Here is a 13,982-nt window from a genome sequence, read left to right on the forward strand (position 1 = left end):
TATATGTGCAAAATAGAGAGACATAATATAATCCCAACAAGTTTATCTCGCCGTTCCCAGTAATAGTCTGATCTGTTAGAATTGAACCTGATGCCGATTCATACAGGTACAGCATTGCTGCCTTAAATTCAAGGCACCAAGGGCAGAAAAGACTATTCCGTTTTCAGCCTAGCTGCCATGTGCTTCCGTAAACAGCCAATCAACGCTTCAGGAAATCTGAAACGTGACATGGGCGGGCCACTAAGCCGTTTTCGGCGGATGCCTCGCCGTCAAGATTGTTGGTCTTCTCTTGTACGGGGTTGAATGAAGAACAACGACTTGCTAGTTAGTCCTTCGTTAACAGCATCTGCTCATCCCGCACGATCATATTGAGCAAGCAATCCACTCACGATAAATTCAATTTTTCTGATTGCACTCATAATAATAAGAGATTGTGAACCGTCCTGAACTCCGTACCGAATCGAAGTAACACGTACGCTATCCGCTGCGCCCCCAAATCGTTGCCTCCTTGCGAACTATCTTCCAACATACATCCGCTCCTTTTCACACAGCAAGCACGAGCGAGGTCGACATAAATCATTCGTGCATAATAATAATCAAACTTCACCATGACTATGGCTTCGATACAGGACCGGACGACCGAATTCCGGTCCATCCTTGGACAAGCCCAGAAGAGGATGGCTTCCAACAAAGTCGGCGCTCAGCGCCAGGCCTTGCTTTCAGATTCACAGCGCCGCCAAGCGAACGGAAGTCCAGAAGGACCAGGAAAGAGGAGGTCGGAATTCGCTAGACGGGCGGCAGAGATCGGTCGAGGGATCACTGGAACGACTGCGAAATTGCAGCGGTTGGCAGAGTGTAAGTATTAGCAATTAAACATTCACGATGGTGATAAAGCTGAGCTAATTGAATTGCAATAGTGGCCAAACGCAAGACACTTTTCGACGACAGACCCGTCGAAATTTCCGAACTCACCTATGTCATTAAACAAGACCTGGCATCGCTCAATCAACAAATCGCACAATTACAAGCCCTCACCTTATCCCAACACCCTCGAGCAAGCCGAAACAAAACTGATCAGGAGGGAGAACACAACGACAATGTCGTCGTCATGCTACAAGGGAAACTTGCGGATGTAGGCGCAAACTTCAAGGAAGTCTTGGAAGTCCGTACCAAGAATATTCAAGCCTCTCGTTCACGCACGGAGAATTTCGTCTCCTCTGTATCGTCAAAAAGTCAAACTCAATTTGACCCTCAACGATCAGACTCGCCTCTATATATCGCACCGCGCAGCAGAACGCCACAGCCCGGTTTCCGTCATGGCGGCGGCAACTCTTCCGATCTCCTTACACTCGAACCCTCCTCGTCTTCTGTGCTAGGCCAGTCTAATCGTGGAGCATCAGACCAACAGCTGTTGATGATGGAAGAGGCTCAGCCCGAAAATACATATATCCAAGCGCGAGGCGAAGCCATTGAAGCCATTGAACGAACTATCAATGAGCTGGGGGGTATTTTCGGTCAATTAGCGACCATGGTCAGCGAACAATCTGAAATGATTCAACGGATTGACGCAAACACGGAAGATGTTGTCGATAATGTCGAGGGTGCGCAGCGCGAGTTGATGAAGTATTGGTCACGGATGAGTGGGAATAGGTGGCTTATTGCGAAGATGTTTGGCGTTTTAATGGTATGTTTCTCCCAATTCTTTTGTCTGTCGACGTCGCTGATTTTCTGTCTCCAGATTTTCTTCCTTTTGTGGGTTCTGATTTCCGGATAATCATAAGTCATCAGCTATCGAAATCTCCCACTTCGACAACTCACGCATACTATCAATTTTTATATCCCCGGAACCGTCATTGATTCCAGCGACATTTCTCCCTATCTTCTTTCACCCATCACGGCGTCTTTTCAGCAGCTGTAGATATGTACATTCTTACCATGTACCCTAATCATTTCCATCTTCGATTCTTGCTTTGTCTTTTTTCTACCTTGAACGATTTGATGACAGATGACGTCGCTTAATTGTCCCTACCACACCTACTCATGTCATACTTTCGCCAACTCATATCGATCACCCCGCGAAAGAGGATTCAATTTCCTCCCCATACCAAATCTGTCATATCGTCCTTTCTTCCTATAATTTGTCTTGTGTACGATGTTCTCTTTATAATGTCCGTTGCAGCGCGATGGATATAAACATGCCTACCACCCACCAACACATTCCTTATTTTTCATATCTCTCTCTGATTCTTTCACACTTTTTACACATGTGCAATGTTTCTGACTTCTGGCGGGCTTTCGTTTACCTATCCTACGAAGAGCTATTTTACTTAGACGCGGATATAGAAATTTTATTGAATGGCTGGGCCATTATACATTGAGTTGGGTTTCGTCTTGATATCTTCTTATCGATGAAGTACTTACCTAGCTATTATATGGTACCATGTTTACGGTCAGTATGCAAGCGGTTTCTTAAACTGGTGACTTCAACGGGTTATGAGGCAGACACAATAATATTGTTGTAGGTGAGAAATAATATTAATAACTTGATTGGTCTTTATGGTTACCTGATTATGGTTAAAGATTTCATTCTTGCTCCTAACCCATGGCGACATGTTGGTTTTTAGGGCTAGGAGGAGAAGCCCTAATAGGGTTGTTGAATTTACTGCCATATTGTCCAAGTATAGCATCACATCAACACTAGATCACGAAGTATACACGGAGCTTTCCCCTGTTAGACTAGCACTACCCATATTTCCACGACAAAAAGTAGAAAAGTTAGACAAAATATACTCAAACAGTAATCCTTTGCTACTACGTAACCCCAATGTCTTAGAAACAAAAGATAAAGCAAGCAAACATTTGCAATGATGACTGCAAGAACCAAAAGAAACGCCAACCTCGCTCGGCTTTGAAGTCGTTCCATAATCCAGCGAACTTCTCTGCTTTCGCTGTTTAGAGTCAGAAATTGCGCTAGTGCAAACGAGTACGAGTCTGTATCAAGTATTCGAACGGGAACATTATGCAGCATTATGTCCAGTTCAACAATATATCCATACAGATATGTATATATATATACCCTCGACACATAAATCAACCATATTTCCAGATGTCAACTACCTTACACTACATGTAGATGAGGTCTGAAAAGTTTCAAGTTTCAAGATCAAAGAGTAGGCCACTCCATCTCAACCCCCTCCAACTGCCCCCTCCCTCTAAAAACCCTCGACAATAGCCGCCTGCTCAATCAACAACACCCTATCAGCCTGCCCATCCCCTACGTTGGCCAATCCCCTCCACTTCTCAAAATCCTTGGGGTTACGCTTATCCGCTTTCGATCCCAATGACCCCTCGAGAATCCCAACAAGGTGGTAATCCTTTTTTTAGGAATATCATAAACCAGCGAGCAAATCGTGCCCGTCTTGGGCGGCGTAGTCGTAGAGTAGGTGGCGGTCACGGAGGTCGGTGTTGAAGGTGGAGTCCTTAAGGGATGGGAGGACCGGCATTTTATATATCTGGCAGTTTTGTATGCTGGTAATTGTTCCAAGGTTGTTTCAAATGTTGTATGATGGAGGCGAGGTGGTTGTCCTGAATGTGACTGTGTTTGGGACAACACTAACGAGAACAACACTTTATATACTACGCAAGGTCAGTGATACAGTTAAGCAGCGTCACAGATTGATGCAAGTTTGTCCAAGTACACATGCTGCTTTCTATATCTATATCCCATGGTGAGGTACTTGATTTCCGGGCCCTATGGAAAGTAACAACTACAAATATACGAACGTCACCACTTATGTATGCGTACGTCACGCCCCGTGTTTCTCTACTTTTCGACGACACAAAGAAATAGATTTTAATTTAATTGAACTAGAAATCTATAAACAAAGAAAGGAAATTTCAAGGATGGGACCTGTCTAGATGAATAAACAGATATAGCGCCTGAGGAATGCTGGAAAGGGGTATATTGGAATCGAGAACAAAACAGAAGTTGGTAGGCAAGTACACAAGAGGCAAGCAAATACAAAAGTTGAAATCAATACGCAAATTCTTGGAAATAAAAGAAGGTAAATCGGAGAAAGGGACATATAATGAATGAGCCAAGTGGGATGCACATGCAATGGAAAGAGAGAGAGAGAGAGAGAGAGAGAGAAAATAGACCGATAAAAAGCTTCAACCTCTACCGAAAAACCTCCCGAAAACACCCCCGGAGCTTCTTTGATTCGTTGTCTCCTCAGAATGGGGTTCCTCTTGGCTCAAATCGATATTTGTAAATTGACTTTGTCTGTCCTGATCGATGGCAGCATGCTGTGCAGAGAAATAGTCATCATGTTGTTCTATTCCCCCTATCCCTGGATTAGCGGTATTCTGCTGTGCGGCATAATGACGACTATTGTACTCCTCTGCTTCTCCTGCCTCTTGTCTCTGGTTCGTTCCTGCTCCATTCCCCATTTTTAACCAATCATCACAAGCCCTTTCCTCTTCTTCCTCCATGAACTCGTAGGTTCCAAACTGTCGGGCCTGCTCCTTGCGGAGACGATACTCTTCTCTTTGCGGATTGAAGTTGTTGGTGTTGTTATTGCCATCGATTTGGGCATGTATATGCCCGAATTTAGTTACTATACTCTCACGACGAGAAAAGTCACGAGAATATATTGATGACGGTGCGGGCGATATGGCGCCCGCTCTATCAATTGGCTCCGGAACAGAGTCATGGCTACGACGCGACCTCAGCGGCGTCATGAATGGTTTCATGTGATCGGGCATTGAAATTTCTGATAACGGACGCGTAGTTTCACGGGTATATCCATCAAAATACCCATCCCGTCTTTCGGCAGGAGTTGTAGAAGTAGAAGAGACATAACCAATCCCCAAATCCAGCGCTGAATCATATGCCTCCTTCCCGCCACTTCTCCTCCTCTCACCATCCATCCTCTCGCGCAGTTGTTCCGGGTCAGGTGGTATTGCGCCTCGAGGCCAACAGGTGTCCGGATCAATATCTGGTGGAGGCTTCATGCTGGTCAATTTATTATCACCACCACCACAAGCCTTGTTTAGGTTAGTAATGCTCATCGCCTCGCTAACTTTTCGCATTGAGAATGGTCGATTATTGACTTCCCCAATTTCTCGGACGGGGCTATGCTTCCTCTGGCCATGACGACGGTGCTGTCTCCGCACAAGGTATATAGCCACTCCTACGCCTACTGCAGCGATAACTGCTGTTCCGGAGGCCAGACCAGCAGCGTAGGTGGGAAACTTCTGTGAAGAAGAGGAATCTGAAGTGGAAGTAGGGTTTGGAAATGATACCGCCGATAATGAGGGCGCAGTCCCTGGGATCGCGGTCAGGTGACTTGTGGTTGTGAGAAGGGTATTCGTTCCCGACAGAAATCCTGATGCCTGAGTTTTCTCGGGTTGATAAGAGGTAACATCCTCCACGGTCCCAGTGACTGGGGCAGCGGTTGAAGCCGCTGTAAAAGTGACTACCGCAGTACCAGGCCCTTGAACCATAGCCTGTCCTCCACCACTCCGCATCGGCTGTGAACCATCTGGCCCTGACGCTGTCACAACCGCGACAGCTGTATTAGCAGCAACAGCGGTGGCAGTAGCTGTAGCCACCACAGGATCAGTGGCTGCATTCGTGGTTTGAGGTGCAGGCGCATTTCCATCTGGAGCTGGTGCCGGCGCAGTCGCAACGGGAGGCGGCCGAACGGTCTCGGTGACTTCGACGAAGGTACTTAATAGCACCACATCGGCGATGGCACCGATGCCGAGGGGTGATCTTGCCGATGATTTAGAGAATATTAAAGAAGAAGTAGAAAGTGGAGGAGATGTGTATGTTCTCGACGGGAGATGATCAAGCCCAACAAGAAAGACCAGAAGCAAGAATCGGAATGAGAGTAGCTTCCTCGTTCTTCCCGATGAAAGTAGGCGTCTTGTGATGGAGATGAAAGGGGTCAACGATAGACTACCAACCAGTATTCCAGGTATCAGGATACGTGAAAGATATTTACAACACAAAATAAGAAAAGCAGATATCAATATCTTGAGAAAGAACATCTTGAACATCCTCTTCCGTTTTCTCCTACTCTTGTTCTTGTTCTTGTTCATGTTTCTCTTTCCGATATCTCGGATACGGATCTCCAAGATCATTCAATGTTAGTATCTTTGGTTGTTGACAGAGGGGAAAGGAAAGAAGAAGAGGACGAGAAAGATATAGTCACATTCCGAGTCATCGACCATCAAGTCACCGTAGAAAGCTTGAGTGAGTAGCTACATATGTAGACTGCGTCATATTCCCCTACCGTATGCCGCAGGGGACCGTTAAATCTAGCCAGTGGAAGGGAAAAGCCCATAGCCACTTAGGTAGGGATTGAGTGAATGAATGATCATGCATGAACTGGGGAGAAATCCAAGGTAAATAATAACCAGATGTTATCAGATCTTTGAATAGAATGGAGATTCGAAGTAGGTGGTACAAGGTAAAAATGTCGAGAGTAAGTATTAGTGAAGAGCTCTTCACCGAACATGAGAATCATGTAAATGAATCAATAACTTGAAATCCACGGAAGGGAGAGGTCGGAGTCAGATTAGGTTATGTCAAGCTTCCATCTGAATCATCGTATAGAATCAGATGGACGACGACACAGAGCGTAGTCAGGTATAGAATTGAAAACCCCAAAAATCAATAAACATGTTCGTGATATCGCAGCTAAATCACACACAAAAACAGGATAAATATTACAGCTCCTTTCGCAGACTGTCCATCGTGGTGATCACCATCCTCTCCACATCTGTTTAGACTCGTCACTCACTTTCCTCAACGCCCTCAGGTTTACTGGGTCGTTCATGTTGATTGACTGGCTGATTAGGATGTGTGAGAGTATCCATGATGAGGGAAACAACGAAGAGACCTGGAAATGGAGAGGAATTGAACGAGAGATGATCAGTTCTCTTCTGAGGAAAGCGCGCAGAAAGCTTGACCTGAGGCTACGACGTCATCGCGTAGGGTTAGGGCTAGGGTTGTCACGTACGCCATTCGATCGTGCGCGAAAAGAAACATCGAAAAGACTGCGTAGTCGCATTGAGCACTTAGTACGTATACTGCCTGTCCCTTACTTCAGTACTCCGTATCATACGTAGTACGTACTACGCACTACGCATACAGAATAAGCCCAACAGCATGCCGCTGTCTAATTAATTAGTTAAATAAATTAACGCTCAAAGAGTCAAATCATGGCAGAGTATCCACTGGCTAGTCCAGACTCCATAGATAATGGCCTCCATTCTTCTGCTCGCCTCTCCATTGGCCGGGATCCATATCATCCCAAGGGGCGAGCAAGCCACAATATCTTCAACCTTTGGCTTATGCTACACTGATAATTCCGAGAAATTTGAAACTGAGTCGGTGCATTGTGAAACCCCGTGGACCGGCCGGCCGTTATTTCATCTGCCTTTGTCCTGAGACCGCTCCAGATCTCGCTCCTATACTGCGTAGTAGAGCAATTCGAATTGGTGAATCCAGTCAACTGCAATTGACTGAGTTGAGTTGACACTTGACAGAAGTGACAGCCGTTAATCGCGACCCTGTCCCGTTTTGACACCTCGGCCAGCCACCAAATTGTGAATGTGACTGTAGAAATTCCAGAGAACCTGTGGATATTCAACCATTGGCGGGCTGTGTGCAGTGGGGACCGGCTAAGAAAGACCCGCCGGCTTCTCTCCGTTAGACTTACCTTACGCCGCCGCCTCAACTCAATCCAACTCAGGACGGACTCTGGAAGTCTGCGCGACGTTTCTTGTTTCTGTCATCACTGCGGCTTGTTTCTCGACAGGAATAATATCTACCGTATCTACTACGTCGACCAAACCAACTCCATCTCGCTCGTTGCCGTCGTTCGCTCACTACATACCCCGTTCGCTTTGTCTCTACGCTGTCAACTGCCGTCTCCAACTCGCAATCGACTACAGTATACCTCAGGAATTCTCTCAAGCAATCTTACACCTTAACCTTAAAGATAAGGCTGTTGCACACTCACAGAGTCGCCGTTATACAATCTCAACGATATCGAGACCACCGACCAGATCATCCGACCTTTTGCCGTACCACTCCAATGTCTCCCAGCTCCATGATCACCTAATCAGTGCCTGCTTTTCGCTTCGTGGCTCGTCCTGCGCAAGATCTGTCTACAATTATTCTTTAGTAATCTAGCATCTGCGAGACTACCGCTGCCGCCGCCATGCTGCTGAAACCAGCGACACCTCTCTCCGTGCTACTATTCATTGCTTTTGCGCTGCTATTGTTGTCTACCCTCTCAACCCCCGTTATCAAAGCGATTCCGTTAGCGACCTATCAAAATGTCGATTTTGGCGTATTTGGATATTGCAGGGGATCACAGTGCATAGCAGCTCGGGTCGGATACGACACTGGTATGTCTGAACCTTTCACAGCAAAAAAAAAAAAAAAAGTAATAATGCTAATGGGATAGAAAACATCTTTGGCACCAACGAGAGCGACAATGGCGACTTTAATCTTCCGTCTAGCGCTCGAAACTCCCTCTCCGCCATCCTGGTCGTTCATCCCGTGGCCGCCTTTCTCACTCTGGTCTGTTTTATCATGGCCGCGACCTCTCACCTTCACTCACCCTCCCATTCGCCACGATATCTGCTCGCTCTTTTGATTCTTCTCCTACCAACGGTTTTGGTCAGCTTGTTGGCCTTTTTAGTCGATATTCTCTTGTTCGTACCGCATCTTCAATGGGGAGGATGGATAGTTCTCGCTGCGACGATCATTCTCGTTGCATGCGGAGTTGTCACATGTGCCATGCGTCGCACTTTGGTCAGTCGCAAAGCCCGCAAGAAGCTCGTCGCAGAAAACGCAGAAATGAGCGGCGAGAACTTTTACAATCGCCAACGCGCCGAAGCTGTGGCTGCACAGCTTGCTGAAGCAGAGTCCCCACCTCCACTGCCTATCAATACCGATGTAAAGGCTCCGTTAATTACTGGGAATTCGCATTCAGATTCAGCTCCAACTTTTTCGACGTATGCTTCGAGTCGCAACACCGATGAAATTCCTTTGACTAGCGGAGAGGAACCTGGATTCTACGAAAATTCTTCGCGACCGATGCGACCGGGATACCATGGACCGCGAGACGAATATGGAAATCCAATCCCCCCTGGAGCTACAGGCCCCGTTGACGCCGGTATGGTCAGGTCGAATTCCGATCGGACCTTGCAAAATCAGTATTCAGACGGCAGTCTTGGCTCTCGAAGAGGACCTCAAGGATATGGCCCGCCTGGACAACCCCCTCGAGGTCGCGGCTATCCTCCTCGCGGTGGATATGGACGAGGAGGACCTGGTCCGTATGGCGGTCGTGGTGGTGGACGCGGACCTCCACCAAATGGCCGAGGTGGTTCCATGCGTGGTGGAATGAGGCCTCCTCCTGGCGGTGTTCCTCGCAATCGCGGCCCTCCACCGGGTTATCCCCCACGGGGTGGTGGACCAGGCGGATACGATCAGTATGCAGCCGGCATTGGTCGACGACCATCTGACGGAGCACCCTACGGCCCTGGTCCTACTCGCAGCAATTCAAACAATTACTCACGGCCGTATGGTCCCGACCAAGCGCGCAATCCGTCTGCTTCACAGCCAAACATAGAAATGGGCGAGGGTGGTGGAATTGAAATGATGCCTCAATATAGCGAGCCAAACTTGCGTGTCAGGAACGTTGATTTGCCAGAGCCACAACGATTCTCCAATAACGAATCTCTCCCAAGTCCAACTAGTGAATATAGCAATGAGTGAGTTTGCCCTATCCGACCTCTCAAACAAGAATCATACTAACTGGAATAGACAATATGTACCATCACGCGCAGCATGGCAACGTGGTCCCGAACCGGGCATGAACAATAGCCCTGCTCACACGCAACAACGACCAGGCGATCAGTATTACGAGGATGTTGGACCGCAGTTCACAGAGGAAAATAACACCGGCGGCAACGGCGTGCCCTCGGTGCTCATGCCAGGAAGACCAGCTGGTGAGCTCCACCACCCATCTCCACCATCACCACCACCACCACCCATCAAAATCCCCGGCGAAACCGCCCGTGATCTTGGACCTGGCTCACCAGCTATTAGCGATGTAAGTCAAGGCAGTCATTTCACATCAATATCGGAACGGCCCATAAACCCGAGATGGCAAGGCCCGCCTCCTCCTTCAGTGCCAGCGACGAACCGAGGACCGCGAATGCAGGATATGCTGCTGGAAGGAAATCCAGATTTTCAGCTTCCCGGCGCGATTCCTCGAGGTGGGCGCGGTGGAGCGCCAAGATATGGCCGGGGAGCAGGCCGGATGACGCCCGTGACTGAGAATTCGGGAAATCGATATCCATTATGATCACCACAACACGAAAGAACACACAACACACACACACACACAACCTACGTCGTCTTTATTATTTCCTTTCAAGTCTATATACCACCATTCACTTAGGTTTCATTCTATCTTCGGTCGGTTAAAGTTTTTTACATCAGGGCTATGGTTACATTCTCCGAAACACCACACGGATGAGAAATGTAGGAGTTTTGTTTTTTGCTTTCTGGATTGTCTGGAACGGCGTGTATATACACATCGGAGGCGTTTTGTTTTTGTATCTAGTCTAGTATTGAATCAATGAATACTGGATATTCGATGACCTTTCGTATGTGGTAATAGGCCCTAACCCCGCATGGAGAATACGAGACTTCAGGTATAGTTCTGGGTCACTGACGCCTGAGGGACGTAAAAGTATAGAGCTAGACACTGGATTGATTGGTTAATTTCCATTCATCCTGGATATTGTAGTCCTGACCAATTAGTTACAGCCTGAAATTGGAACTATAGTCGTTCACATATAATTCCGATGTGACAGATTCATGTAGTAAGCCCTAACCCCGCATACTCACCAACAAAGCGATCCGATGGACTGACTACATTCGGATGTAGACACAACGCATGTTTATTCTATCATTTCATAATGCCGGTATACATAGCAACCATTTACTGAGCAGCTTGAAAGTGGATATACTTATCCGACTAGTTAAGAGCTAATGGGTACCTTCATAGTATAGGGTAGCACTGAAGCATGTATACCTACTATGTAAGGTACTTCTTAAGACCCGGGCTTCCCCGTTCCGTACTTCCGCTCCATGGCTGACATCATACATCGTAAGCACGGGAGGGCGACAATTCCGTATATCCAGCTTACGTTGAGCTTAGTAAAGAGTTTATAAATACGGGGAACCCTGATCTGTCAGCAGGAGAATCGACATGATTTGTTGCGTGTAGCTGTGGTGGGTAGTATGACGATTGCATTGGGTTGGTAGTGTAGTCGTATGTTCCAACGTAGGCTAGATACGTAAGTAGACGGTCTGGAGTCTGGTACGTAGGTATATATATTGCGTGTCCCCTCCTGTCTCGCCCTTGGTCTTTGCAATCTCATGCATCCAGCATCAATACCTCCCGTACAGAGCCCTCAATACCTTACTAACACTAAACAAAAGAGAGAGATAAAAAGACAAACATGCCTGTCTCCGTCCCCGCCGCAGACTCCCTCCACGACCTCTTCAGCCTCAAAGGCAAGACGATCATCATCACCGGCGCCTCCGGCCCTCGCGGCATGGGCATCGAAGCAGCACGCGGCTGCGCCGAGATGGGCGCCAACATCGCGCTCACCTATTCTTCTAGGCCCGAGGGCGGCGAAATAAATGCCCGCGACCTGGCTAAACAGTACGGCGTCAAGGCTAAAGCTTACAAATGCAACGTTGCGAAATGGGAGGAGGTTGAGAAATTGGTGGCGGACGTGATCAAGGAGTTTGGCCAGATCGATGGGTTCGTGGCCAATGCCGGCCGAACAGCTGACAAGGGCATTTTGGAAGGTTCCGTGAAGGATTGGGAGGAAGTCATTCAGACCGATCTCACGGGTACCTTCCACTGTGCCAAAGCCGTGGGCCCCCATTTCAAGGAGAGAGGCAAAGGAAGTTTTGTCATTACCGCCAGCATGTCCGGCCACATTGCAAATTTCCCTCAGGAACAGACTTCGTACAACGTCGCGAAAGCAGGATGTATCCACTTTGCGCGGTCGTTGGCTAACGAATGGCGCGATTTTGCGCGCGTCAACTCCATTTCACCGGGTTATATTGATACGGGTCTGTCGGACTTTGTGCCGCAAAAAATTCAGGATTTGTGGAATTCGATGATCCCTCTGGGACGCAACGGACATGCAAAGGAGCTCAAGGGGGCGTACGTGTACCTGCTCAGCGATGCGAGTACGTATACCACGGGTGCGGATATTGTGATTGATGGAGGGTATACTGTGCGATAAGCCTTTATTTTAACTAATTACGGAGTACTACGAAGTAGCATACCTTCTATAATTCTCGTGATATGATCACCATCCATCTCATAGATCTAACCCTAATCAACCCTAAGCATGCACGTGTATGGTACAGCCTCGGCTCAAACCGACTCCACCAGGCTTAATTAGTTCCCCAACTTTGTGAATAGACTCGACGACTCTCCATCACATCTAACTTGTTTACTGGTTAGCGCTGGACTAGACTACCCCAACAATGTTGATCGCAGATCGATGCGCTCATTCCGCATGAACCATACCATACCATGTGCTAGCACCCTACCGGTATAGAGAATACCGAGGCTCATCGAGTCGAGTCGGATAAATAGATGCCTGTCCTCATCATACCTAACTCTCAATGTTAACATCGATAAGGCTTACCACCGTGAGGAGCGATTGAGATAAAAAATGGACGCACTAGCAACGGCCCAAACCTTGTTTTTTGAGTCTATCCAGAAACTCCCCCCACCAGCCCAGAGCATCCTCCTCTCATCCACCACACGTATTGTATTGGCTGTCGTGCTCGCATACGCACTCATCAAATCGTTCAATCGCACCCTGTCCAGCTTCGTGCTCAACAACTGGACATCCGACAAATACGCCTGGTCCCGCGAAATCGTCCTGTTGATAGGCGGATGTAGCGGAATCGGGCAAAGCGTTGCACGCGATCTAGCATCAAGAGGCATAAAAGTGATTGTCGCCGATATCCAGGAGCCCGGCACTCCTCTCCGTGTGCCTCCTCTCCCACGATCTCTCTAAAGTGGTATGTTTATCAAGGTAGCTGACGAACAAAAAAGCAAAAAATATATTCTTCTACAAATGCGACGTCACATCCCCCTCCAGCATCCACCAAGCCGCCACCCACATCCGCGCTGACCACGGCGATCCAACGGTGCTCATCAACAACGCCGGTGTCGGCAAGGAAGGCACCATCCTCGACAAACCCGAGGCCGTGATCAGGCTCGTGTTCGAGGTCAACACGATATCCCACTACTAGACCGTGCGCGAATTCCTGCCCGCAATGCTCAAACGGAACCATAGCCATGTCATCACCATCGCGAGCGCGGGCAGCTTTTTGGGTCTGGGCGAAATGACGGATTATAGTTGTAGTAAAGCCAGTGCGCTTGCCTTTCACGAGGGACTCACCCAGGAGATAAGGCATTGGTATAATGCGAAGAAAGTTCGCACTAGGTATTTCTTCCTCCCTTTCTCACACTCGTTGAGAAAAGAATCTCCGTCTGACTGATGGGATATAGTATCATCCACCCAATCTGGGTCAAAACACCCATGCTCAAACCCATCATAGACTCCGGATTGAAACTCAAACAACCCATGTTCGAGGTCGAGGATGTCTCAAAAGTCATCGTCAAACATATACTGAGCGGGAACAGTGGACAAGTCGTTATCCCCGACCGAATTGGTGCGGCGAGCTACATTCGCGCGTTGCCGAATTGGACGCAGGAATGGATACGAGATGATATCTCCTTGGATTTGAAGAGGGTGAGGGATTTTGTTGAGGCGAGGGAGAGGGGTAAACGTATTTAATGCTTATTCCATTGTGGTTGTATGTTTATATGTATATATGTGTATATGTG

The 13,982-nt window shown here is 47.8% G+C and overlaps 5 protein-coding genes across 5 annotated transcripts; 4 read left to right on the plus strand and 1 right to left on the minus strand.

Annotated features, from left to right (window-relative positions):
• Positions 1 to 608: 608 nt before the first annotated feature.
• EYB26_004863 (uncharacterized protein) lies at positions 609 to 1,774 on the plus strand (the record flags this gene model as incomplete). Its single annotated transcript, XM_054264154.1, has 3 exons — positions 609 to 855; positions 918 to 1,684; positions 1,739 to 1,774. The coding sequence occupies 3 exons, from the start codon at positions 609 to 611 to the stop codon at positions 1,772 to 1,774; spliced, it is 1,050 nt and encodes a 349-aa protein (XP_054120129.1).
• A 2,396-nt stretch (positions 1,775 to 4,170) lies between these two features.
• Positions 4,171 to 6,054, minus strand: EYB26_004864 (uncharacterized protein; the record flags this gene model as incomplete). The annotated part of the gene is made up of 1 exon (XM_054264155.1): positions 4,171 to 6,054. One exon carries the CDS (start codon positions 6,052 to 6,054, stop codon positions 4,171 to 4,173), a length of 1,884 nt encoding a protein of 627 aa, XP_054120130.1.
• Positions 6,055 to 8,234: 2,180 nt separating this feature from the next.
• Positions 8,235 to 10,391, plus strand: EYB26_004865 (uncharacterized protein; the record flags this gene model as incomplete). The annotated part of the gene is made up of 3 exons (XM_054264156.1): positions 8,235 to 8,424; positions 8,484 to 9,795; positions 9,848 to 10,391. The coding sequence occupies 3 exons, from the start codon at positions 8,235 to 8,237 to the stop codon at positions 10,389 to 10,391; spliced, it is 2,046 nt and encodes a 681-aa protein (XP_054120131.1).
• A 1,165-nt stretch (positions 10,392 to 11,556) lies between these two features.
• On the plus strand, positions 11,557 to 12,357 carry EYB26_004866 (uncharacterized protein; the record flags this gene model as incomplete). The annotated part of the gene is made up of 1 exon (XM_054264157.1): positions 11,557 to 12,357. The coding sequence occupies one exon, from the start codon at positions 11,557 to 11,559 to the stop codon at positions 12,355 to 12,357; it is 801 nt and encodes a 266-aa protein (XP_054120132.1).
• Positions 12,358 to 12,795: 438 nt separating this feature from the next.
• EYB26_004867 (uncharacterized protein) lies at positions 12,796 to 13,932 on the plus strand (the record flags this gene model as incomplete). The annotated part of the gene is made up of 4 exons (XM_054264158.1): positions 12,796 to 13,117; positions 13,185 to 13,353; positions 13,429 to 13,578; positions 13,644 to 13,932. The coding sequence occupies 4 exons, from the start codon at positions 12,796 to 12,798 to the stop codon at positions 13,930 to 13,932; spliced, it is 930 nt and encodes a 309-aa protein (XP_054120133.1).
• Between the last annotated feature and the right edge of the window lie 50 nt (positions 13,933 to 13,982).

Source organism: Talaromyces marneffei, chromosome 3, assembly GCF_009556855.1.
Source record: "Talaromyces marneffei chromosome 3, complete sequence".
NCBI classification, from domain to species: Eukaryota; Fungi; Ascomycota; class Eurotiomycetes; order Eurotiales; family Trichocomaceae; genus Talaromyces; species Talaromyces marneffei.